Source organism: Gorilla gorilla, chromosome 2, assembly GCF_029281585.2.
Source record: "Gorilla gorilla gorilla isolate KB3781 chromosome 2, NHGRI_mGorGor1-v2.1_pri, whole genome shotgun sequence".
Classification (NCBI taxonomy): Eukaryota; Metazoa; Chordata; class Mammalia; order Primates; family Hominidae; genus Gorilla; species Gorilla gorilla.
Genome location: NC_086017.1, coordinates 61,810,618 through 61,835,452, shown reverse-complemented (window position 1 = coordinate 61,835,452; position 24,835 = coordinate 61,810,618). Strand labels below are relative to the sequence as shown.

Below are 24,835 nucleotides of genomic sequence, written 5' to 3'. Positions count from 1 at the left end.
AATTAGGCCTCAGCCCCTTCCACACGCCAGTTCTGGGGCTTCAGGACCCTTTGGGGGTGAAGTCGTCCAGCCTCCTACTTCTAACACCAAACTGGTCCAGTTGTCTTCTGGGCATTTTAGAAGCAGGTGGAGGAGGAGTTTCAGTAGCTTTGTCCAGACTCTCCTTGGTGCAGATGTCAGGGAAGTCCTTCTGAGTGTCTCTCCAGTGGTTCTTCCTGCTGTGGCTGTAACCCAGATACTGCCCTGCTTGGCGGATCACTTTGGTTGTGAGCCCTTAGGGCCGTCTTCTTTGTGACACCTGCCCATCTTGGCCTGGGGACCACCTGTGAGTTTCACAAACCACCTATGCTGGAGGGGCCCTTAGAGATGCTGCAGGGTGCAGATGGGAAAGCTGAGGCCTAAGGAAGGGTCGGCCTCTGCACAGTGCTATGCAGTGTTGGGCCCAGACCGCAGAATTCCTGGCTCTCAGAAGTCCGTGGGCCTCACCAGGCAGCAGACACCCTTTCTCCTCCTGTTCCAGAGCCAGATATGCAGCAGGGCACCTGCTGTGACCTGTGCAGGGGTTGGATGAGCCCCCACGGAAACCACCCTCCTTTCTCCTGCTCAGGAGAGAGAACTCTCAGGTGGCCCCTGGTATGCTGGGGCTCCGCCCTCCTGCCAACTCGGGGGTCTGTTGTGGAGCCTCAGAAGGGCCTACGGCAGGGCCCTCTGGGGGTCTCTGGAGGCATTGCAAGAGTGCCCGCGGGTGCCAGGCTTGCGGAGTGCAGGCCCGCAGAGGTCCAGGCAGTGCACGGCGAGAGAGGCGGCCCAGTGCCAAGCGCACGGGGCGCTGCAGCAGCCCATACAGGAAGGGGTGAGCCGCGAAGGCCGAGTAGGCGACCCAGGTGACAGCCGCTTCGGCTTCCGCGGCCCGCGCTGCGGGCGCCAGGCACGCGCAGCCATAAGGCAGCCAGCAGGCTGCAAATTGGCCCACGGCCAGCGCTGGGGCCAGGGCCGCCTTGCCCCCGGGCAGGCGAGGCCGGAGCGGCGGCAAGATGGAAAGGCGGCTATCCAGAGAGTCCGAGCGGAGTCGGGACCCGCGCGCCGGCCGTGGGGGCCTCAGGGCAGCGCGACGCGCCACCACGAAGATGCCGCCGTAGGCGCCGAGCAGCAGGAGGGCGGGCAGCGCGAAGGCCAGCAGGGCCCAGAGCGGCCGGAAGGGCCCGAGGCCCCCAGCCAGGACCGAGCAGCGAGCAGGAGCAGGGGGCGGTGCGGGCGGCGGGCCGAGCAAGGAGAGCGCGCCCAGCAGTCCCGCCGCGGCCCACACGGCGGTGAGCACCAGCACAGGCGGCGGCCGCGAGCCTGGCCGCAGCGGGTGCACGATGAGGCGGTAGCGTGCCAGGCCAAGTGCGGCCACCCCGAGCGTGCAGGCCGGCAGCAGAGCGGCGGAGAGGAAGCGAGCGGCGCGGCATGGCGCGGGGCCCAGGCGCACGCGGCCCAGCCCGGGCGGCGGTGCGGCCAGCAGGCCCAGCGGCATGATGGAGGCGGCCGCCAGCAGGTCCACGACGCACAGGTGCGCCAGGTAGAGCGCGTCGCGCAGTCCCGGCGTGCGCAGCACCACGACCAGCAGCGCGCCGTTGCCCAGCAGTGCCCCCACCTCCACGACAGCTGCCAGGATCAACCCCACCGAGCCTGCGACTTCTGAGGCGTTCAGCCCTGTGGAGTTGGCCATTTGGGCTCTCAGGCTTCACCCTGCGCTGGGATGTAGATGGCAGAATGGAGCCTACAGCTGCAGGATTTCTATCACCTGTCCCCTGCTCCTCTTGTCCCTTGCTCCTCCGGCCCCTCACCTCATTGGCTGCCCAGGAGGTGGCTCCGACGCCCAGGCTGCCATCCTCTTGGGGGCTTGGCCAGGCCCATGGAGGGGTGCAAGGATGAGTCTGCTGTCTTTCTCCCCAGCCCCAGCCCAGCTCCAGCAACTCAGCCCCTGTCGGAGATGGTACTGGCTGTCACTCTGATGTTGCCACACAGGGCTGGCAAGGGAGGGGCAGGGCCTGGCGCCAGCCCCCTGGGTCCTAGCAGCTGCCAGCTGAAGGCTGGAGGCTCTGCTGTGGAAGTGCTTGGGGGTGCCTCTAGGGTGGAGGGGTGGAGGACAGAGCAGGCACAGACTTGGAGCCTAGACTTGAGAGGGTTAGAGTGTGGGCTTTGGAGTCAGCCAGAGCCTGCTCTACCTTTCTCAGTGGTGAGAAGTGCCCCCCCATCTCCTGTCCTCCCCCATCCTCATCAATGGGATGAGCATTTAGCTCTCATATTAAAGGGAAACTGAGGTACCAGTGAGACAAAAGCTGAAGCAGGAGGACCTTTAGGCATGCCCTGGCCCCCCCAAGAGGGCTAGTTCTCTCAGAAAGAAAGGAGGCTGGAAAAGTGAGAGAAAAGCATAGGACGTGGCACATAGTAGGTGCTCAGCTAATATTAACTTCACACAGAATAGGTGCTCCATGATAGTGTGTGAGATGAGTGAGAGGAGGCCTTAGCAGGCAGATGCTGTTTGGTTTTTTGTTGCTGTTGTTTGCTTTTGTTTTTGCTGCTAGCAAACAGGTCCCCTTTTGGTAAGAGCACCCTGAATTTTCTTTTCTTTCCTTTTTTTTTTTTTTTTGAGACAGGGTCTCTGTTGCCCAGGCTGGAATGCAGTGGCGCAATCTTGGCTCACTGTAATCTCTGCCTCCCAGGCTCAAACGATCCTCCCACCTCAGCCGCCTGAGTAGCTGGAACTACAGGCACGAGCCACCACACCTGGCTAAACACCCTGAATTTTCTTTAGGAAACCACCCCTCCCCAATTCTCAGGACAGGAAGTTTGGGTGAACAAGATCCCCACCCTCTATTTTCCTGATTAGGCACAAAACCCAGTCTTGACTAATCAGTGAATGTCAGGGTTCCCCACCCCAATGTGGTTGGCTCATGGAAAGCCATGTAACTCCCGTGGGGAGTTCGCCCCCAGGCGAAGTCACCCAGTTTCATGGCAAAACCCTATCTATAGTCTGATAGCTTGCATTGGTATCTGAAGCCTCTTCCTCTTTTCACGGGTATCCAGCTGCCTTTTCAACATTTCCCCACCAGGACTTTCACTAATGGGCATCTCAAACTTCCTATGTCCAAAACAGAACCATGACTCTTGATCCCTCCCCAACAACCTGCTCCTCCCAGAATCTTCTCCATCTTAGTGTCCATCTCAGGATGACTCCCTCTCCCCCACGCCCTATATCCAGTCCGCTGAGGTCTCTGGAATCCAGCCATTTCTCACCATCACCATCAAGCTGGTCCCAGCTACCACCACCTCTCACCTGGAACATTTCAGCATCCTTCTAACTGGTCTCCCGGTCTCAGCTCCTGCACCTTGTGCTGGCCATCTGCCTGTTTGCCCTCAGATTCATTCCCTTCTTCCCCAGTGCTATACTGCCTTCCTGGGAACTGTATTTCCCAGGCTCCTTTGTCAACTGACTTTGGGTATGTTCAGCCAATGAAAGTTACCAGCAGAAGACTGGCAGATGGGAGGAGGGAAGAAGCCAGGATTTATTTCCCTCACCCTTCAGGTGGCCCCCTCTGTGGTTCTGGCTCCTGCAGGGTGATCCTAGCCTCTGGGCATCAGAGCACCATTCACTTCCTTTATCTCTCCAGTCTTAAGAGTAGTAGTGACTTCCGGCTGTTGCTCATCTTTGGATTGCCTCATCATCCCCCATTTGGTCATTCAGTTCTTTCCCTGTATCAAATTTCCCTTGTCTGAAATACCTAGGGTAATTTCTGTTTTGCTGACTGGTTGTTAACTGACGTATACTCTATAGTCCACTCTCTACACAGGGGCTGAAGTGGATCCTTCTAAAAACAAAGCAGATGGGGGCATGACCCAGCTCTCATCCCTCCAAGAGCTTCCCATCATCAGAATAGATGAGAATAGACTCTCAGCTCCTCTGGAACTAAAAAAAAAAAGGCAGATAAAAGGGAGCTAGGCCCTTTTATCTGCCTTTTCCATCCCTTTCTGAGCTCACCCTCCTCCTTGCCCACAGTATTTCTAGCCACAGCAGTCTGCTTGCTGTTCCTTCCGCCCATTAAGCCAGTTTCTTTGCATTTGCTGTTTCCATTGCAAGAACACCCTTGCTGCAGATCTGTCCATGGCTTGCTCCCTCACGTGATTCAGGTCTCTGCTCTAGAGGGACCTTCAGCGACCATCTTTTTTTTTTTTTTTTTTTTTTTTTGAGACGGAGTCTTGCTCTGTCCCCCAGGATGGAGTGCAGTGGCACATCTCGGCTCACTGCAAGCCCCGCCTCCCAGGTTCACACCGTTCTCCTGCCTCAGCCTCCCGCATAGCTGGGACTACAGGCACCTGCCACCACGCCCGGCTAATTTTTTGTATTTTTTTTAGTAGAGATGGGGTTTCACCGTGTTAGCCAGGATGGTCTTGATCTCCTGATCTCATGATCCACCTGCCTCAGCCTCCCAAAGTGCTGGGATTACAGGCATGAGCCACCGTGCCCGGCCTTCTTTTTTTTTTTTTTTTTGAGACAGGGTCTCGCTCTGACGCCCAGGCTGGAGTGCAGTGGCACGATCTCAGCTCACTGCAAGCTCCACCTCCTGGGTTCACGCCATTCTCCTGCCTCAGCATCCAGAGTAGTTGGCACTACAGGTGCCCGCCACCATGCTTGGCTAATTTTTTTTTTTTTTGTATTTTTAGTAGAGACGGGGTTTCATCGTGTTAGCCAGGATGGTCTCGATCTCCTGACATCGTGATCCGCCCGCCTCGGCCTCCCAAAGTGCTGGGATTACAGGCATGAGCCACCGCGCCCAGCTTGTGACCATCTTTTCTAAAATTGTTCCACCTTCCCATCACTCAAATCCTTTTATCCTGCTTTATTTTTCTTTCCGGCACTTTCCCTACCTGCTATGGTATTTCATATTTATGCATACATTTGCTTAGAGCCTGCTTTACTAGAATGTAAGCTCCATGACAGCAGGGACCTCATCGGAGCCTCACTTGTGCCTGTGGCCCTAGCACCCCTCACAGACACACGGTCAGCATTGCTGCAGATCTAGATGGTGAAGACAGGACATGGACCTCCTGGTTTAACTGATTTTGTGCTGGAATTCAAAGGGCTCCAGTGCAGTTCTCCATTATTCAGATGAGAAAAGTAGAGTGGAGAAATGGGTCCCAGGTCACACAGCTGAGTTTTACTTCCTAGAGCTCTGTCCACACAGCTGTCCCTTCCTGTCCTTGGCTACAACTTGAACTTGGGCATTTGCTTCTAGGAGGTGAAGCTGGATTTTTGAAGTTTTGGTCCTTACCCAGGCAGCCCTGTAGGCCTGGGGCAGCCCCTGAGTTACCAGGGCCTGGAGAGAGCTCGGTGGGGCCAAGTGGGAACAGCAAATGAGAAAAGTGGACTGGGGAACGCGATAGGGAGGGGTGGGGACTGTGGTGGGTTGCAGAGTTCATGCTCCCTTAGACATCATTAATATAAATAAAAAGTTAAAACACTTCCTTAGCATGTGTATGTGTGTATGTGTATTGCAAAATTTCCAAAAAACAAAACAAAATAAAAAAAAACACAGGAAGGATATGCCAGAAACTAATGAAACTGGCTCCCTCCAGCAGGTGAGTAGGAATGGAGTGAGGGGGATAGAAGGACTCTTCTGAGCACAGCTTGCATAGAGTGGACCTTTTGGAACTATGTTAATGTTCTACATATTGAAAACAATAAAGTAACAAAGAAGAATGTAGACAGAAATGACTGAGCCTACCTGTATTTCAGACGAATAACATAACCACATTGAAGAGAAAGAACCAATCCAAGTAACATCTGAACCTGTATTCAAACTGTTGCTTTGACCATGGACCCTCAATCTAACGACAAAAAAAAAAAAAAAAAAACTGAGTAAGATCAGATACATCTTGAGCTCTATTTAGAATGTTTGTTTTTCACAGGGTATGGGTATGGCAATTCTGAGACTCCTTTTTGTGCAGGATTGAGCAAATAAGTAGATATATTGATGTTGATAGAAACCCAGGTTCTTACTGTTTAAGAATCGAGGAAATAGGGAATTGGGGAAGAATGGAAGAACTCTGTGGTGTTTGATTGGAACTGGAGAAATAGATATAGAGAAATGTGTTTGTTATTTATTCACACATACATATTCTGTCTCCCCCCTTTTTTTTCCTTTTTTATTTTTTTAGAGACAGGGTCTCAGTCTGTCATCCAGGCTGGAATGTAGTGTTGCAATCATAACTCACTGCAGCCTTGAACTCTTGGGCTCAAGAGATCCTCCGGCTTTGACCTCCGAAAGTGCTGGGATTACAGGCGAGAGCCCCTGCGCCCAGCCACATAGACACATTCCTTAGCTCTCTTTGCTGAAAGGACTTAAAAGCAATGACACCTCAGTACCAAGGAGCACATCTATTGCCCAGATCTTGGATTCTAAACATTTCCTGCTCCAGGGAACCAGGGCTCCTTGGAGAAATGGCTGATTCCCGGTTCGTACGAGATGAACCTGGAACATCTTGTGATGCCAGAGAGAAAGGATGTGCTCAAAAAATGATCGGGACACGGAAGGGACCTTCTGCTGGCCAAATCCGGGACAATTTGAGGATCAAAATAACTGAGGACAGTAATGGATTATAACTCACTGAATAAAATAAAAATCCATGAGTCTACACTGATAATAAAGACAGAAACTAATACAGATAAAAGAAATGATGGAGTTAGATAACTACTATTTGCAACTATCTTAGCAAAAATTGATTCATGTAGTTGATTTCAGTTAAGTTATCATCGATGGATAAAGCTAGTGGGTGAAAGGTGATGAGGAAAGGGACATTTACACCCAACAATATTTCCCCACAGATTATTGATTAATTACAAAGGGGAGAAATGGTAGCTTCACCGTGGAGAAACATGGCGGACATCACCTTAATGGATGATTAAAATTAATTAACATCACCAAGAATGGGCCATGCCCCTACAGATGGAATTCCCTAGGGCATATCATTTATGTCACATTCCTGCCCATGCAATACCTAAATCTAATCACGACAAAGCATCAGAGAAACCTAAACTGAGAGACATTCTATAAAACAACTGGCCTGTATTCTTCAAGAGTGTCAAGAATGTCAAAGTTATAAAAGAAAAAAAAGGCTGAGGAGTGTTTTCAGATTAAAGGAGACTAAAGAGACACAACAACTAAATGCAATGTGCAACCCTAGCCTGGATGTTGGCCTCCTCCGGCAATGGCACCCTTTGTCTGTGGATAGGATGACCTGCCTGGTGATCACTGGCATTCCTGCCTGAACAGCCTCCTTTCATGATTGCAGAGCTGTGCCCCTCTGACATATGCTCAGCTTGTTTGTAACATTTAGATTAAGACACAAAGGAGGCTGGGTGCAGTGGCTCACACCTGTAATCCCAGCACTTTGGGAGGCAGAGCAAGGAGGATCACCTGAGCCCTGGAGTTTGAGACCAAACTGGGCAACATGGCAAAACTCTGTCTCTACAAAAAACACAAAAATTAGCCAGGTGTGGTGTCAGGTACCTGTAGTCCCAGCTACTCTGGAGGCTGAGGTGGGAGGATCACCTGAGCCTGGGAAGGCTGAGGCTGCAGTGAGCAGTGGTTGCACCACTCCCCTCCAGCCTGGGTGACAGGGTGAGACCCTGCCTCAAAAAAAAAAAAAAAAAAAGAAAGAAAGACAGAAAGCAGAAAGGGATGTTTGGTGCCAAGACATGAGGAATGCTTGATTCACCTGGCAATGTCTGGGATAAAGGACAGAATCACCAGGTGGGTCCCCAGATGACAAATAGTTCTGAGTAGACAGTGGGGGTCCCCCTTGAAGGCTCAATTAGAGGAAGCAGGTTGTTGCAGTGATGGACCAGGAGGGGCAAGGAGTATGTGCATGATCCACATCAACCCATGTGAGCGCTCGCTCCCTGGAGTGTGGCTGGAGGCCCAGGCCCAGCACAGTTGTGGCACAGACAGGCAGAGGCTGGGGCAAGAGAATACCATGTTTAGTAAAGCTGCTTGCACATGCCTGCAGTTTAGCCTACCTTGGTGACCACATGGCTCCAACATGCAGTCCAGGCCAGGATGGACGGCCTGGGTGGATGTGGGATCCAAGCCACTCTCAGCTGTGCCCCTTGAGTAAGCTGCTGCATCTGTGTCCCTGTAATACACCCGTACCACACCCATCACTTTAGGAGGCAAGACTCTGGGGCCACAGACACATCAAGGCTAACAGGGATTGGAGGGAAGGGGGATCGATGTCTGGGACACAGGGGAGCCTGGCAAGAAGGGGTGATATGGATCCAGAAACCCCACTACTGGGTATACATCAAAGGGAAATGAAATCAGTATGTTCAAGAGACGTCTGCTTTCCCAGTTCACTGCAGCACTGTTCACAATAGCCAAGATATGGAAGCACCTTGGTGTCCACCGATAGATGAACGGATAGAGGAAATGTGGTGCATATACATAACAGAGTACCATTCAGCCTTAAAAAAGGAGGAAATCTTGTCATTTATGAAAACATGGGTGAACCCGGTGCACATTATGCTGAGTGAAATAAGCCAGGCACAGAAAGACAAACACTGCATGATCTCACTTACATGTGGAACCTATAAAAGCTGCCCTTATACAAGTAAAGAGTCAAATGCTGGTTACCATGGGCTGGGAGGAGAGGGACTGGGCAGATGTGGGTCAAAGAATACAAAATTTCAGTTAGGAGGCATAAGTTCAGGGATCTTGTACAGCATGGTGACTATAGTTAACAACAACGTATTGTATTCTTGAAAAAAAGGAGTGATATAGGGGTACCAGAGATGGGCAGGATGATTGAAGATCACAGTCCAGCCTTGCAGGACCCCGGGGGACAGGGCGGGCACTCAGAGGTGGACCTCCAGCAGGTAGCGCAGGTGACACTGGCTCTCCTGGTAGATGAGGTACTCGCTCTGGGAGAATGTGGAGCTGCTGAAGTCTGGGCAGGGCACAGGCTGGCCCTGGGGCACCACCACTTGCTGGCCATCCAGCTCCAACTCAGTGTCCTGGGTCGGATCTGCAGGGCACAGCAAGGGCCAGGGTGGCCCAGGGGTCACTGGTCCCAGGCCTTACGAGTAAGTCCTGCCCCCTACGCTCTCCACGTCTGTCACAGGGCACGCCTGCTCATTTCCACCTTGCCCACCTCCAAACCACTGCAGGGGCTGGGGCTTCTGCCTGGGGTGTCCTCCCCGACTTCTCTCTGGGAAACTCGTACTCATCCTTCAATGCTCAGTCAACAACTCCTCTTTTTGAAGCCCTCCGGGATGCCCAGGAATGATTTGTTGAACCAGTGGATGTTTGTCAAATGACAAACTGAGTGACTACAGGGAAGCTTCTTTTTGTCCCTCTTCACAGCCCCTCCCTGAAAATGTCCCAGCCCCTATCTCGGCCCCAGCTCTCTCCTTGGGCTGTACAGCTTCTGAGGACTCACCAGGCTCGGTGTGGCCTCGGGCAATGACACTGTCGAAGCCGGGAGGTGGGCTCTTCAAGCTGGGGTTGTCCGTGTTGATATGGTGCTCTCTGCCCAGGGCCACCTCACCCAGGAACATGTAGCCGACATGGTGGGCCCCACACTTCATGCCAATAACTGCAGGACACAGGGAGGCACCGGTGGGCAGCTCAGCCTGCCTCCTGCTGACCTGTGGGGCCCCTCTCTGCTGCGATGTTATCCCTTCTGGCTTTGCTGCTCCAGCAAGAAAAGGCTCACTCTCCCCCAACTGTCACTCCCTCCTTGTCCCGGCCTGCTCCCTCCCACCTCACTGTGCTCCCTATGGCCAGGCATCTGTACCCTCTGCTGTCCTCACCAAGGTCAGCAATGGCCTCCCAGTGACCAAACCCGGGACAGGGACTTTTCTCCCTGGCCTGCTCTGCTGACTTTGCTCCTGACATCATCAGCCCCTACCTGGGACTTCCTCGCACTGGCTCTCCTAAGCCCTCCACCCCGCCACTCTTTCCTAAGCCCCTCTGCCCTCCTGGTGGACCCCTTGCTCTTGGTGACCTCAGGCATCCTAGAACTTCAGCCCCATCTGTTCTGGGATGAATCCTTGGTCCTTTCTCTCTTGGCCAGCTGGATGGTGGCCTCCAATGATGGGGACAGCCTGGGAGGAGGAGCTAGTCTGGGGGGGTCATTTTGGTGAGGACACTCCTGGCCAGAAACTCAGAAGTCACTGGAGACAGCCTTGACCCTTTCCCACATGCTTCCCATCCCATCTCCTACATGCCCCTCTCATGGGCTCCCTCCCCTGCACTTCCCAGCCCTTGGGCCAGGCACCCATCACATCCAGCCTGGATAAGAGCATGGCCTCTCTGCAGCCTCTGGCTGCTGCCCCCCTCTCCACAGCTGTAGCCACTGGGATCTTGCTACAGACAAGTCCAGCTGGGCTAACCATCACTCTCTGGATAAAGCCTCCTCGATCGTTCTGGGCCCCTAACCCACCCTGCCCCCGCTAGGCATTGCTCTGAGCTCCAGTATCAGGAAGTGTTTGGAAGCCCTGACCTGCCACATCCTCACATCCTCCCAGCCTCTCTGCCCATCCCCTTGCCTTGACGTCTCCTCTTTTTTATTTTTATTTTTTCAGATGGAGTCTGGCTCTGTCACACAGGCTGGAGTGTGATCATAGCTCATGGCAGCCTTAAACTTGTGGGCTCAAGCGTTCCTCCTGCCTCAGCCTCCAGAGTAGATGGAACTACAGGTGCGTGCCACCACACCTGGCTCAAAGGCTCCCCTTTTATCCCCTCCCAGGTCTGGTTGGTGCACCCATCGTATCTGTATTGCCTCCCCCAGGAAGCCATCCCTGACCATCAGACACTTTCTCTGAGACCTCCGCCACCAAAGCCCAGGACAACCCACTGAGCACTGTAGTCATTAACCATTAAAGGATTCCTCTCTTGGATTCACCATGAATTTCCAGTGGCCAAGGACTGGGCCCAATCCATCTTAGTGCCAACCCTCCCAGGGCTTGGCCCAGAGGGGCACCTCACCATATCCAGCTGACTTGCTGTTCTCTGAGGCAAAGTAGATGCCCTTGCCAACACGCCCACCAAAATGTGGCATGATGCGGAGCCCACTAGTGAGGATGGCGGCCACCACGGCCATGTTGGTGCCATGCCACAGCAGCTTCCGATTACCCAGTTTGGAGTGGGCCTGGAATCTGTCTTCCTGAGTGGACAGGAAGTGAGAAATGGGAGTGATGCCACCTGAGCACTCAGGCGCCTTGCCCTGCTGCTCGTGACCAAGGCCTAGCGTCCCTCTGCTTACTCACACGCACTCATGGCCGGCAGAAACTGACCAGAGCTGCTAAACGATTTGCTAAGGGACCGATTAGCCAAGGACATCTTCCTAAGGCACAGTGTTGAGGGGGGAGAGGTGGGGGAACCTCCCTCACCTCCCCTTCTCGGTTTACTTTCCAGATGTGTTGAAGTGTAGGGCACCTGTGGTTGCTGCCAGTCTGTTCTAAGTAGGTCTGTATCACCTGTGGGGAGAGCAGAAGCTGGTTGCCAGGGTGGGAGGCTCAGGAGCTAATCCCCCATTTTTCTTCCCCCAGTCCCAAGCCCTCCTCAGGCCCTGGAGACACAGGAAGAGAAGGCTGAGGGCGAGTATTCCTCTGGGCACCTCGAGGGCAGGTGGGCAGAGGGACAGTGCCCACTGATAGCCTGGCCCCTCTGTGGGGCCCAACTCACCTTGTATTCAGGTGCTCCAGAGTCTAGCAGCTGCAGCTGGCACTTGAGAAGCTGGTAGTCTCGGTCCAGGGGGTGTGGCACCTCCTCCACCATCTTCTCCTGCTCAGAGGCTGCCTGCAGGGCCTGGGCCAGCTCGATGTCCGCCAGCACCTAGGATGATGGTCCCTGGCAGTTTGTCTTCCCACTTGACCTCTGGCCTCCCCTCTCCTCTCTCACATGACTGGTACTGTAGCCACCCACCTGTGTGTCCCGCCTGTCCCTCCCCACCCTATCTGTTTGCCTAGCCTTCCCCACCCGTCTGTCAGCCTGCCCAGGCAGTCCATCCTTCTGGGCCTTCTTGGCCACCTGCCCCTCATCTCGCTCGCCTAAGCTGTCTGCTCAGTGCCCCACTGCCTGCCCGCACCCCTGCCAGCCCTCACCAGCAGCATGTCCTTCTTGGCCTGCAGAAGCTCAGGGGAATTGATGGGCGGGGGCTGGCTGCGGCTGAAGTTGTGCGGGATGAGGGTGTAAAAGTGTGAGGACAGCTCCTCCAGGCTTTGGCCACCATCCGTGCGGCCTTTCAGGGCCTCCTCCAGCGCCTCCAAGGCCTCGAAGCCCCGTGCAATCTGTTGCTTGCTCAGCTTTCCCAGGGGCATCTTCTTCACATCTAGGGGGACAGGGGAGTGGGGAGACTCAGCCCCACAGCCCTGCCACCCTGAGGCCCCTGCCACCCTGCCTGCCTCTCACCCCTCACCCAGGTCCATGAGGGCCATGGTGTTCTTGAACATCTCCTTGCTGAAGATGTTAGTGATGAGCTTCTGCGTGGCTGGGTCCAGGGAGCAGGGCTGCACCCGCTTAGTCACAGTCCTCACTGGGCCTCCGTCCACCTGAAGATAGAGGGCACATGTGGGCAGGAGCAGCTGGGCAGGGCGCGACACCAGACAGAGACCAGCCAGCCTGAGGCCAGAGGGGAGTTCTGTGGCTGAGGCTGCGCAGCTGGGCAGTGGCAGAGCCCAACCAGCGGGAACTCTCCAACGAGTCCCCTCCCTCAGTCCAGGGCCTGCCCACCTTCCTTGGCCATCTCACCTTCACCACAGCTTCCTGGGCCTCATCCTCTGCCTGTACTTCGATAAGTGTGTACTTGCCCGGGTGAGACACAAAGTGGTCCCGCTCTGCCCAGTTGTTCTTGGTCTTTTCCCGAAATTTCTTCTCAAAGTCCTTCTTTGCATCTTCTAGCCTTGTGAAGTGGTTGATCTTTGACTGGCCGACCTCTCCCTGCAACCGACAGCCTTCAGGGGTATGCCCACCATCAGCATTTGCTGGCCTGTGTGTCGGGCCAGGGCCTGTGCTGAGCGCCCCGGGACAGTTGGGAGGTGCCCCCCCCAGTCAGTAGCTGTGGCCTTTTGAGGACCCTGGGGAGTATGTGCCGAGCAGGCAGGGCACTCACCACACGGGCCCAGCGGTTCCAGCAGGTGAAGCGGTCGCTGTCTTGGAGCAGCTGGATGATGTAGAACTTGTTGTTGTTGTTCTCGATGTTGGTCTGGTTCAGGGTGCAGTCGTAGTCCTCATACACCTGGGCCAGAGGGGAGGTGGGGGGCAGGCTGGCTGGGGTCAGATGGGGTGCCTGGCCGTACACCGAGAGGGCTCTGATGGGGACAGGAGTCGGACAGCAGTGGGAGTCAGAGGTACCCTGTCTTGGAAGCTTGTGGGGGGGGTCACTGCTCTTCCCTAGGGGATGCAGTGTGAGAGGACATGGCTAAACCCTGACATGGAGGTATGGGGGGTGCTGGGGGGGACACAGCTGGGCCCTGGATGGGGGAATCTGAGAGGGACATGGCTCTGCCTTGAGGGGACATGGGCGAGCGCCCAGGAGACTGATGTAGTCACAGCCTTTCCCTAAGTGCGGTGGGAGGAGGCCTGCATGGGGTCTGAAGGGCAGATGTGACCTGCCTGGACCTGACGGGACACAGCCCTGACGTCTGGGGTCAGGAGAACATGGCCTTGCTCTGGCGCTTACCTGGGGGCCTTGGGCTCCAAAACCAGAACAGAGTCCTAAGGGGGTGGCCTGGGTGTGTTTGTGCTTATCAGTGGGCAGGCTCTGGGCCTGACTGGGGACTGCAGCTCACCTGGGTCCCCGGGTTGCTGCTGAGTGGACATGTTGGATCCACGTGGATTATGCGCTTCTCTGCGGGTATGGCCTTGAGGGCCTCAGCGGTGGAGCGGAAGGGGTCCTCCTCCCTTCCTGCCTGCCAGCCCTTCTTCTCAGGGCCCTCAGTCTGTACCCAAGGCTTCCGCTTTGGAGCCATGGCTGTCCTGGGGCACAGAGAGGCCCTTAGGCCTCCATGGTCTCCTCATCCCCAACGACCCACTCTCAGTCCCCACCCCTGCCCTGGGCCAGCACAGCACCAACTTGCCCCACCCCGGGTTGGCCCTTCGGTGGCCTCCCACTGCATCCTGTGTCCACTCTGATGGCATTCCCAGCCCCAGACCACACCCGGCTCTTTGTCACTCAGAAACACCCCTTTCCCCAGTCCCAAGTGCAAGGTTAGGACTCTGTCCAGTCTGCCCACTCTGGTCAACAGGGTCTGCCTGGCTCCCTACCCTCTGCAGCTCACCTGTGTGTCCTGAGGGGTAGGGAAAATGAAAGGAGGATCTCTCTCTTCCACTTCGGGGCTCCTCCCCCTGTGTCAGCTAGTTCAGCCCTGGCATGGTTGCCGGGCTGAGTCACCGAGCTATGGGGGAGGGTGGGCAGAGGCTCCTGGGGGCAGGATTCTTGGGGCCAGATTTATTCTCCCGGAGCTTAGAACCCAGAGCTGTAGAAGCCCTTCCCAATGGACTCAAGAGTTCTGAGGAGCCAGAACTCCGGATCAGTGGCCTTGAACTGATAGAGGGCAAAGGCCAGTCCCACCAGGCCTTGCCCTGCCCTGCCGTGGGCAGGACCATAGGACACTCACCCAAGAAAAGCAGGGACATGGGAGAGGTCCTGGCTGCCACCCGGCCTGGTTGTGTGCGCCTCCCAGGGCAGTCCCAGGTCTAGCAACTCTCCATGAGCCTCAGGCGTGAATTAGGGAGAGAATTCCCAACAATCGCCAGAGGCCGGGGATGAGTTTGTATGGGGGATTAGACATCGGCTATTTGGCCACCAGTGGGGTGAAGCAGAGGCTGGGGCAGGCCGAGTCAGGCGACCAGTCCCACGGACGGGTGGACACTCGATCTGGCATATCCAAGGCCGGGGCAGTCGCGTCCGTAGCGCTGCTCATGTGGCCGGGGCCTGCAGCACGCATCTGCCGGTCGCGCGGTGACCTTGGGCCCAGATACAGACGCAGCCTCCCTCTCCCCGGGGCTGCTTGGATCCCCGTTGGGTCTAGTGCCGGGCTGCCCATGGAGGGGAGGAGTCACGTTCCAGAACGCGAAAGGGCGCCGCGTCTCTGGCGCCCCCCAGCGGCCAAGGGGCGCAAACACAGAGAAGGCTCTTGCTCCGACTTCGAAGTCGGCCAGCAGCAGAGCGCAAGCGCCACAGCTTCAGGCCGGAAGCGCCGTGGAGATGCGGGCTTCCTACTCGAGCCTGGTGCGGGAGCCTAGGAACTTCAGGAGGCGGGGCTACAAGCGTGCATCCTATGGGCGCCTGGGGGCGTGGCAGGGCCTGCAGAAGGACCCAATGGAGAAGTAGGAGGCGGGGCCCGGCGGGCGGTGGAAGCCTATCAATACGCGGGGTCTTGCCAGGCGGCTGGGGAGCTGGGAGGGTTCAGCTGCCACGTGAGTTCTGCGGCCGCTGCTACACGCCTGGTGGGCAGCATGTCGGCAACAGCGGCTGCTCGTAAGCGGGGAAAGCCGGCCTCTGGGGTCGGGGCTGGCGCGGGGGCCGGCAAGCGGCGGCGAAAGGTGAGCATGGCGCTTCTGAGGGCCGCGGTCAGCCCTGCTACTGGGACAACCGTCATCCCATCCAGGGGACCTGGGTCCGGGCCCTTCCCCAGCCCTTCGCCCTGGACCCCTGCTGGAGTCAGCTTCGTCCCTCTCTCCGCGGGCCAAATCCTAGAAAGCCGTTCGCTTAACCCGGGAACCACCGCCTTCCCCATTCCTGGGGTTCTGAGGGAACCGAGGTGGGGGGCCCTTGGTCAATGCCAGGGTGGTCTGGACCCCTGACCAAAGAAAAGACCGTATAATTCCCAGGCCGACTCTGCGGGGGACAGGGGCAAATCCAAGGGTGGCGGCAAGATGAATGAGGAGATCTCCAGCGACTCTGAGAGCGAGAGGTGAGCTGTTCTTTTCCACATAGTGGGAGGGAAAACTGAGTCCCATGGTGCACGGAAGACTGAGTGAGTTCGAACAGAACTGAGCCTAGAATCCAAGACTCTGGCCCTTGGCTCTGAGATCGTGGCTGTTTCCTTTAGTTTCTGGTCCTGCAAAATCTTGTTTCTGCGAGGTCTCTGTGTGGGAAGGACCCTGGGCCCCAATCCGAGGCCATTGAGACCTCCTTAGGTTTTGGCAGGGACTGGACTGATTGAGAAATTGCAGGAAAACAGAACAAAGCTGTCAAGTATTTCTTGCATCCTTCTTCCCTTGCCAGTTTTCCTGCAATTTCACAATTACTGGGCTCCCCGTCTCTTAACATGCCAGGCACTGCGTTTGCTGTCGGAAGTGCAGAGATAGGCAGGCGGGTGAAGAGAGTGTGTTGTAGTGAGGTGTGTATTTTATAGTTGTGTGTTCTGGGAACAGAGGAGGGACATTTAAATAGGGTCTTGAGAGATGAAGAGGAGTCTCTCACGGAGAGGTAGGGAAGGCATTCAGTGATCAGAGGAAAGTCTGAGGTGTAAGTGTGCCAGAATGGGCAGTAGAAAAGATGGAAGGGGGCTGGGCCTGGTAACTCATGCCTCTAATCCTAGCACTTTGGGAGGCCAAGGCGGGAGGATTGCTTGATGTCAGGAGTTTGAGACCAGCCTGGGCAACATAGCGAGATCTTGTCTGTACAAAAAAAAAAAGTTAGCTGGGTATGGTGGTGTGCACCTGTAGTCCCAACTACTCAGGAGGCTAAGGTTTGGGGATCCCTTCCCAGGGAGTTGAAGCTGCAGTGAACTATGATCATGCACTGCTCTCCAGTCTGGGTGACAGCAAGATCCTGTCTCTAAAAAAAAAAAACACACACAAAAACAGGAGGACTGGTCATAAGTGCATGTAGATTGTAGAGGGCTTTGGATGCCTCCCTCATTTCTGCAGGTGATGGGTGTGGTTGCTTGCAGGTTTTCAAAGGGTCAGGCAAGGTGTCAGGCCTGACCCTGTGGGTTGGAGGCTCTTGGACCAGAGAATCCTAGTGCCTTCCCTATGAGTTGACTTTAGAACTCGCTTCTAAAATTGAGTATGTGTTGCCTTAATTTGCTCATGGAAAGAATGTACTTTTTTTTTTGTTTTTGAGACAGAGTCTCACTCTGTTGCCCAGGCTGGAGTGCAGTGGTGTGATCTCGGCTCACTGCAACCTCTGCTTCCCAGGTTCAAGTGATTCTCCTGCCTCAGCCACCTGAGTAGCTGGGATTATAGGCCTGCACCACCATGCCTGGCTAATTATGTATGTTTAGTAGAGATGGAGTTTCACCATGTTGGCCAGGCTGGTCTCGAACTCCTGACCTCAAGTGATCCGCCCATCTTAGCCTCCCAGAGTGCTGGGATTATAGGCGTGAGCCACCACACCCAGCCATTAATGTACTTTTCTTAATCCAAAGGTTATTGTGGGTGAGTGTGTGCCAGGCTAGTGTGGGCTAAGTGCTTTTAAATATTTTTAGAATGTTGTGTTGTGAAGTGTGTTAGATACAGAAAAGTGAATGAGATATATTTGCACTACAGAGAGTAATGGTAAAATGGTAAACCTCTGTACACTTACTTACCACTTAGGTTAAGAACTGGAACATTTGCAGAAACTTAGAAGCCGCAACTGTCATTCCTAACTTGAGTTAATCATTTGTTTGGTTTCTTTGTTCTTTTTTTAAAAAATTAACATTTTCCATTTAGGTATAATTTACATATAGTAACATTCACTTTTTAAAGTTATAGTTCAGTGAGTTTTGACAAACACACACAGTCGTGTGACCACCTTTACCCTGAAGGTAAAGAGTTTCATCACCCTCCAGAACTCCTCCTGCTCCTTCGTAGTCAGCCCCTCTCCTTCCCCCCAAGTCTCTGCTAACCACTGCCCCTAGAGTTGTGCATTTTCTAGCATGCCCTGTAAATGGAATCATAGTGTGTATTTCCCTTGCATTTCTTTAGTGTTCTGCCTCATGCGTATGAATCCTTCAACAATAGATTAATTAGTTTGGCTAAATTGAGTAGAAGTCCGAAGTTAACACAGGTCCCTTGGCTGTGTAAGGGAAGGGAAGCACTAGCCCTGTTGGCTGAAGGCTTGCCAGGCACAGGGCACTAAATTATTTCTGGGGCATGGTCCAGCTTTGGCTTTCCTGAGAGTTTTCAAGGTCCCTTCTGGGGAAGTCAGGGGCACGTTTACGAGTGAGTCTTGGGAAACACGGTTAGGGGAGTGGACAGAGACTAGATGTCTTCAGGCACATGATCAGAAGGAGTGGGCTGCCTTGGATTCTCTGTGTCTGAGTGCCCATGACCTACCCCCAGCTCCCAGGAGCAGGTCAAAGCAGCACCTGTCTTTGGGTGAAGTGAGTACTCTCAGCTGGTCTGGGGGCTGGGGCATGGAGGGGAAAGCCGTAACTTCACCAGTAAAGGCCAATCCCCAAACAGTGAAGGTTCACTTGGAACCTTGTTCCCAGGGTAAAGGATGGTGCTGTGGTGATGGCAGTCCTGGTGTGTCTGCCTGGTGGGTCCTTGGATCTGATCCAGACTGCCCCCGTCATGTCTGGGGATAGTGTCACCCTTTCTGCTCTCTTGTGTCGCATCTCTGGTTTCTGGTATCCCTTGCCTTTCTCTTTCCCAGTTTACCCTCTTGTTTGGGAGCACAGCCTCTATCCTTCCTAAAGAAAAAGAGGGAGAAAATTCCATGGCACCTTGCACACCTGGCAGTGTCGTCATTGATTGTTTGACTGGGCATGGCATTTTAGGGGTCAGTGTATTCCTCCAGAGCTTTGTGTGTGAGGCTTCTTTGTCTTCTTGTTCTCAGTATTGCTGTTGAGATGCCTGCGCATTTTGATTCCTGACTCTTTGTGTGTGACCTGATTTCTTTTGGAAGCCTGGTTTCTCTTGGAAGCCTCCTCTTTCCCCCAGAGTTGAGAGGCTTTAGTGATCTCTTTGGGATTTGGGTCTGTTTCCACCCCTACGTGGGGCACTGAGTGGGGCCTTTTAGTTTGGGGAGTCACATCCTTCAGTTTTCTGCAGTGTAGTCACTGGCCATGTGGGCTAGCAGGGAATAGGGGAGGTTGGATGGCAAGGTGAGCATCCAGAAGGCACGATCCTAGCGGCCAGAGGAACAAGGTGAGCCCCTCAGACCCAGCCCCTTCCTGCCCACAGCCTAGCTCCAAGGAAGCCTGAGGAGGAGGAGGAGGAGGAGCTGGAGGAAACTGCACAGGAAAAGAAGCTGCGCTTGGCCAAGCTCTACCTAGAGCAGCTCCGTCAGCAAGGTGAGCCAGTGAGCAGGCCAGCCATGGGCAGGGCTTCTGCCTGTGCTGGTCTGCTGCCCGCCGCTGCAGCCCCAGCCACTTGATGGGTGACTGGCATGGGTTCCCAGTGGGTGCCCAGGCTGTCGGTGCTGGCTGCTCTGTGGGGGTGGCCAGAAGCTCTCATGGGCCTCCTGGGGAGCCTGCAGGGGGCTGATCCGATAAGTAAAGGCAGGAGGAAACCCTCCAGCTTGCCCTCCCCTCTGCTGAGGCAGCTGGAGCTTCCTGCATTATCCAGCCCTGGGGCAGTGGGATGGGGACAGGATGGAAGGGAAAGAGGGGTCTCAGCCTCAGTTTACTTGGTCTTGTCTGTCCTGCACAGAGGAGGAGAAGGCTGAGGCCCGTGCATTTGAGGAGGACCAGGTGGCGGGGCGCCTGAAGGAGGATGTGGTAAGTGTGGAGGGAGAGTTGGGGGAGGACGGGGGTGGAGCTGATCTGCTCCCAGGGTCTCATCCATCTCTTCTCCATGCAGCTCGAGCAGAGGGGCAGGCTGCAGAAGTTGGTGGCAAAAGAGGTGAGTGGGCATGGTATTTTGGTATAAGGTTGGAGGGAATTGGGGGCCCCACTTGGAACATGGTGGACACTTGGGCCTATCTGGTCAGGTAAGGATCTGGTCGTTGTAGCCTTGGGTCTTGTTTTCCTTCTGGCCTGGGTGGGAAAGGCCAACACTGCGCAGTGGGGTTGGTGAGGTGGTGCCTTTATGCCACTAGCCACAGTGACCCGGCCCCTGTCTGCCCAGATCCAGGCCCCAGCCTCAGCTGACATTCGCGTTTTACGGGGGCACCAGCTCTCTATCACATGTTTGGTCGTCACCCCCGATGACTCAGCCATCTTCTCTGCTGCCAAAGACTGCACCATCATTAAGTGTGAGTGAGTGCCTGGGTGGGGCTGGAGCCCCCATGGCGGATCCGGGAGGGCTGGTCAGGGGAGTGGGAGTGGTCACGGCAGGCTGAGCCCTGTAGTGGGGAAGTCTCTGGAGGCAGGTTTGCTGCCCTAGAAGTGCTCTCTGGGTGACAGTGAAAGCTGCTGCCCGGCAGTGGGGCTTATGAGCTCCCTGTCCCTAGAGACCTTTGGGCAAAGTCAGGATGATGATTTAATGGGAATTAATGCTGCAGGTGGGTGGTGGGACTAGAAGACATTTGAGGCTGTGTAGTCCTGGGATTGAGTGCCCAGTCCTCCTGGGTTCCCATCCGTTGCTGGCTGACCAGCGGTTCCTTCTACACCCGCTGTAGTAACAGAAGAACTCACACCATCAATCCCAAAGCCCTTGTACATCCCTTCTCTTTTTTGGGCTTTGTGGCTGCTGTTTGGCACTAATGTCCCTCTTCATAGATGAGGAAACTGAGGCAGCTTGTCCGGAGGCTCATGGTGGCTGAGCCAGGTCTTCTGGCCGAGTCCGGGACATTTGCCATGGCTCTTCTTTCCATGCTGCCCCTTGAGGGGGGTTGCCAGCCAGCCCTATCCCCCCATCCCAGTAGCTTCTCCCCCACCCCCAACGGCAGGGAGCGTAGAGAGTGGACGGAAGCTGCGTGTGATTCCTCGAGCCAAGAAGGGTGCCGAGGGAAAGCCCCCTGGCCACAGCAGCCACGTCCTCTGCATGGCCATCTCCTCCGACGGCAAGTACCTTGTAAGGCCAGGTTGGCCCTGGGGGCAGGCGGGAGGTCTGGTGCATGGTGGGTGCCTGTGATCATTGTCTTCATCCCTGCAGGCCTCTGGTGACCGCAGCAAGCTCATTCTCATTTGGGAGGCCCAGAGCTGCCAGCACTTGTACACCTTCACAGGACACCGGGATGCAGTGTCGGTGAGGAGCTGGGTCTATGCCAGTGGATCTTTAGTGGGCACATGCTAGTGTTCTAGGCTCAGTGCTGGCCTCTGGAGTCTCTGTCCTCAGGGAACCTGCATCCTGGGGTAGCGAGTGGGTAGTGAGTGGTGCTGTAAAATACATAAATGGGCTAAAGAGATGGGGAGGAGCTGGGGGAGACCGGGCCGAGCTTGCTCAGGAATCAACGAGGGCCTTGAGAAGCTGCCTCTGGGCGGGATGTAGCGGCTCTTGCCTATAATCCTAGCACTTTGGGAGGCCGAGATGGAGGATCATTTGAGCCCAGGAGAGGGAGGCTGCAGTGAGCTGTGATTGCACCACTGCACTCCAGCCTGAGCAACAGAATGAGATCCTGTCGCTAAAAAAAATAAATAAATAAAAAAGACGTCTGCATCTGCTCAGGGGCAGACGGGCATGTGGGCAGCACAAAATTGCCTCACAGCACGTGCCACATGGCTTGCTTTTTGGGAAGTCCTCCCTGGGCCTGACCTGTCTCTCGCCTGCTGTAGTCCAGGTCCCCTTTGTCCTCTCCCCATGCACCCTTAGGGTCTGGCATTCCGCAGAGGCACCCACCAGCTCTACAGCACATCCCACGATCGCTCCGTGAAGGTGTGGAATGTGGCAGAGAACTCCTACGTGGAGACGCTGTGAGTGTGGATGGGAGAGGGTGTGTGGATGGTGTGGGAGAGGGTGTGGGAGTGTGTGCCCGTGAGTTCATGCAATACCCCTATCCCCACTATCCTGCTCTGCCCGGCCCTCTAGCTTCGGACACCAGGACGCTGTGGCTGCGCTGGATGCCTTGAGCCGGGAGTGCTGTGTGACGGCTGGGGGCCGGGATGGGACTGTACGTGTGTGGAAGATCCCCGAGGAGTCCCAGCTTGTCTTCTATGGCCACCAGTAAGGTGGCCTGCCATGCCAGTGGGGGCTACATGGGCTGGGGGTGGGCTTGGGCCATGCTCCTCACAGCCCCTTTCTCCAGGGGCTCCATCGACTGCATCCACCTAATCAATGAGGAGCACATGGTGTCCGGCGCGGACGATGGGTAAGAGATCCTTTGGGTGTCTCTGGCCACGGCTTCTGCTGCTGAGTGCTGGCTGCCCACAGGGCCCTGAGCTTGCCTCAGGGCACCCCCAGTAGGGGAGCTGTTGTAACCTCTTTCCGTAGATGAGGATGATGAGGCGGAGAGCTCAGATGACCTTGTCTGGGCTGTGTGCCCTTGATCCCTTCCTGTCATGTGGCCTTTTTTCTTTTTTTTTAGAATTAAACAAAAATTTTTGTGGGTGCTTAGTAGGTGTACGTATTTGTGGGGTACTTGAGATGTTTTGATACAGGCATGCAATATGTAATAATCACATCATGGGAAATGGGGTATCCATCCCCTCAAGCATTAATCCTTTGTGTTACACATGGGGCCTTTTCTGCCTCTGGCCCCCTCACTGCTGTATTCCCTCCCTGTTTATAGCTCTGTGGCCTTGTGGGGCCTCTCCAAGAAGCGACCACTTGCCCTGCAGCGTGAAGCTCACGGGCTGCGGGGAGAGCCAGGCCTGGAGCAGCCCTTCTGGATATCGTCGGTGGCAGCCCTCCTCAACACAGACCTTGTGGCCACAGGTGGGTGCCCTGAGAGGCAGGGAGGAGGGGTCGCCGGGTGGGCCAGTGCAGGGGTTGCTCACTGTTCCAGTCTCCCCAGGCTCCCACAGCTCCTGTGTGCGGCTTTGGCAGTGTGGGGAAGGCTTCCGGCAGCTTGACCTTCTCTGTGACATCCCCCTGGTGAGTGAGTGGGCTTGAATGCTCAGCCTGTCTCTGCCACACTGCCTAGGCCCCTGGAATTAGCTCTTTAAGGTCTTTCTTCCTGCCAGAAGGGAACCTTCTGAGGGCAGGGCCAGCTCCTAGCACAGGGCCTGGCAGGAACCCTCCCCACTTTCCCTCCTCTGCTCCCCTTCCTATCCTAGGACCTGTCCAGGATGCTGGAGTACAAGTCAGGGAGCAGCACGGGGACAGGCATGGAGGCCTGGCCCTGTGATGTGTTCTGTACTGCTGGTGCCAGATTGGGTGCCAGGCTAGAGGGTGTGGACCTCACTGTCCACATTAGGGTGACCTGGGGGAGGGTGGCAGGATCTGTCAGTGATGTGTGCTGAGAATGCAGGGTCTAGGTCAGTGGGGACAGTCATGGGGTCTCCAGGGCCCCACCACCAGGAGCCAGCCTCAGGCCATACTTGGTGTACACTGCCTCCTTCATCCTCACAAACTCACTGCTAGCCCCGTGCTCTGCTTACACCCATCTCGCAGACGTGGAGGCTGAGGCCCTGACAAGTGAAGGGCTGGCCTGTGTCACCAGGTGGCAGGAGGCAGAGCAGGGATTTAACCCAGGCCTGATAAGGCCCAGCCCTTGACTGTGATGCTGAGGACGGTGGTGGCGGGGGGCATTCTAATGTCTTTCCGTGTTGTCTTTCTGCTCAGGTGGGTTTTATCAACAGCCTCAAGTTCTCCAGCTCTGGGGACTTCCTGGTGGCTGGGGTAGGGCAGGAGCACAGGTATGTGTGGCCCTCGAGGGTTCAGGTAAGGTGGTGCAGGCTGGACAGCTCGGTGGAAATGGGGTGGAGACTGGGCCGAGTCTCAGCTGTCTCTTGCACTCCCTGCAGGCTTGGCCGATGGTGGAGAATCAAAGAGGCTCGGAATTCTGTCTGCATCATCCCACTCCGCAGGGTCCCTGTACCGCCAGCTGCTGGTTCCTGACACTCTTATCCTCCTTATTTAAGTCCTTCCCAGGCTATGCCCCACCCTCTTTGTATTAAAAGCCTCCTCTTTTGGGCCTTGTCTCTTGTAGCTTCTTGGTGGGGGTGGGGGTGCATGAGGGACTGGGTGGGAGGCGGCCTGGGGAGGGGCAGGACTCCAGCAGTCTCCTAGCTCTGCCCCTCTGCTAGCCTGAGGGCTGTTATCCTTTCCCAAAGAACTTGGGATGGAGACCTCAACTGGCTCCTGGTTCCTGTCCCTGCATGTCCTGCACGACCTCCTCAGGCTAGCTGCCTGCCACTGCTCTGGGTGGTCGGGGTCAGAAGCTACTCACCCCTCAGCTCAGAAGCCAGGGCTTGTAAGGGCTGGCGCTGGGGTCAGGACTGGACTGTAGACAGCGTACCTGCACATCAAACTGGCTTCGCTTCCTCTCCCAGGTCAGGTCAGGAAGCTGGAGGGGACAGACTGCCCTGAGGTGTGGGGGTCGGGAGTGGGAGTGGGACCTTGCACTGGTGGGCTTACTGTTTGGAGACAGGGGTCCAAGTTGGGAAGAGCTCTGTCTTTGGTCTGAATGTCAGAACCAGGACCTACCTGCCAGGGAAGTGAGTCAAAGGAATGCTCACTCTCTCTGATTTCACAGAGTGGGTAGCTCCCTCCTGCTGTGGGGTGAAGCCAGCGAGGAGGAGGTAGAGGTGGACTGGAGGTGTAGAGGCACAGTGAGGTCCCCTCCTATCAGGAAAAAGGAGAAGGGGTGTTAAGGGAAAGCCCCGTGCCCATGGGGCCCAACAGCTGAAACTGTGAAGGAGTGGTGTGGTCCCCTGAGAGACAAAGCCACAGGGCTCCCCTTGACCCCATGCTCACGAGGCCTCCCCATCAGACTGACCTGTGCCTGCAGTTAATCTGGGACCAGAGGGGTCAGGTTCAGGCTGAGCCTCTGAAAAATCATTTTTTTTTGAGACAGAGTTTCGGTCTTA

At 55.5% G+C, this 24,835-nt stretch overlaps 3 protein-coding genes across 10 annotated transcripts; 1 reads left to right on the top strand and 2 right to left on the bottom strand.

The window, feature by feature from the left end:
- Nucleotides 1–5: 5 nt before the first annotated feature.
- On the bottom strand, nucleotides 6–15,091 carry PARP3 (poly(ADP-ribose) polymerase family member 3). Of its 8 annotated transcripts, none has more exons than XM_063703841.1 (13): nucleotides 14,663–15,075; nucleotides 13,835–14,016; nucleotides 13,156–13,281; nucleotides 12,795–12,983; nucleotides 12,463–12,595; nucleotides 12,149–12,375; nucleotides 11,730–11,879; nucleotides 11,435–11,521; nucleotides 11,031–11,208; nucleotides 9,481–9,636; nucleotides 8,063–8,178; nucleotides 5,769–5,871; nucleotides 6–323 (listed from the first exon to the last, which is right to left on the bottom strand). In XM_063703841.1, the coding sequence occupies exons 1-12, from the start codon at nucleotides 14,679–14,681 to the stop codon at nucleotides 5,776–5,778; spliced, it is 1,659 nt and encodes a 552-aa protein (XP_063559911.1). In that variant the 5' UTR covers nucleotides 14,682–15,075; the 3' UTR covers nucleotides 6–323; nucleotides 5,769–5,775. The 8 variants fall into 8 exon arrangements, 7 of the variants coding, with proteins under 7 accessions (XP_063559911.1, XP_063559910.1, XP_063559912.1 ...); XR_008678349.2 differs by lacking the exon at nucleotides 6–323 and adding an exon at nucleotides 8,829–9,066 and having other exon boundaries at nucleotides 5,851–5,871; XM_063703840.1 differs by lacking the exon at nucleotides 6–323 and having other exon boundaries at nucleotides 5,756–5,871; nucleotides 14,663–15,091.
- Nucleotides 323–4,319, bottom strand: GPR62 (G protein-coupled receptor 62). The gene has a single exon (XM_063703847.1). The coding sequence runs from the start codon at nucleotides 1,709–1,711 to the stop codon at nucleotides 620–622; it is 1,092 nt and encodes a 363-aa protein (XP_063559917.1). The 5' UTR covers nucleotides 1,712–4,319; the 3' UTR covers nucleotides 323–619.
- A 138-nt stretch (nucleotides 15,092–15,229) lies between the features above and the next one.
- On the top strand, nucleotides 15,230–23,940 carry RRP9 (ribosomal RNA processing 9, U3 small nucleolar RNA binding protein). The gene is made up of 15 exons (XM_004034245.4): nucleotides 15,230–15,590; nucleotides 15,879–15,961; nucleotides 19,167–19,276; nucleotides 19,635–19,702; nucleotides 19,785–19,826; nucleotides 20,052–20,178; nucleotides 20,815–20,939; nucleotides 21,021–21,113; nucleotides 21,678–21,778; nucleotides 21,894–22,028; nucleotides 22,111–22,173; nucleotides 22,594–22,739; nucleotides 22,819–22,898; nucleotides 23,589–23,662; nucleotides 23,771–23,940. Exons 1-15 carry the CDS (start codon nucleotides 15,504–15,506, stop codon nucleotides 23,862–23,864), a joined length of 1,428 nt encoding a protein of 475 aa, XP_004034293.2. The 5' UTR covers nucleotides 15,230–15,503; the 3' UTR covers nucleotides 23,865–23,940.
- The last annotated feature ends 895 nt before the right edge of the window (nucleotides 23,941–24,835 follow it).

Bases quoted from the DNA above. Each gene is read 5' to 3' on its own strand.
- GPR62 (XM_063703847.1), bottom strand. From the start codon at position 1,711: ATGGCCAACTCCACAGGGCTGAACGCCTCAGAAGTCGCAGGCTCGGTG.
- PARP3 (XM_063703840.1), bottom strand. The intron at 12,376-12,462 runs GTGAGGGGTGAG...CTGTCCCCCTAG, and splicing joins CATGGCCCTCATGGACCTGG to ATGTGAAGAAGATGCCCCTG. The intron at 8,179-9,480 runs GTGAGTCCTCAG...GGTGTATTACAG, and splicing joins CCGAGGCCACACCGAGCCTG to GGACACAGATGCAGCAGCTT.
- RRP9 (XM_004034245.4), top strand. From the start codon at position 15,504: ATGTCGGCAACAGCGGCTGCTCGTAAGCGGGGAAAGCCGGCCTCTGGG. The intron at 15,962-19,166 runs GTGAGCTGTTCT...TCCTGCCCACAG, and splicing joins AGCGACTCTGAGAGCGAGAG to CCTAGCTCCAAGGAAGCCTG. The intron at 22,740-22,818 runs GTGGGTGCCCTG...CAGTCTCCCCAG, and splicing joins CACAGACCTTGTGGCCACAG to GCTCCCACAGCTCCTGTGTG.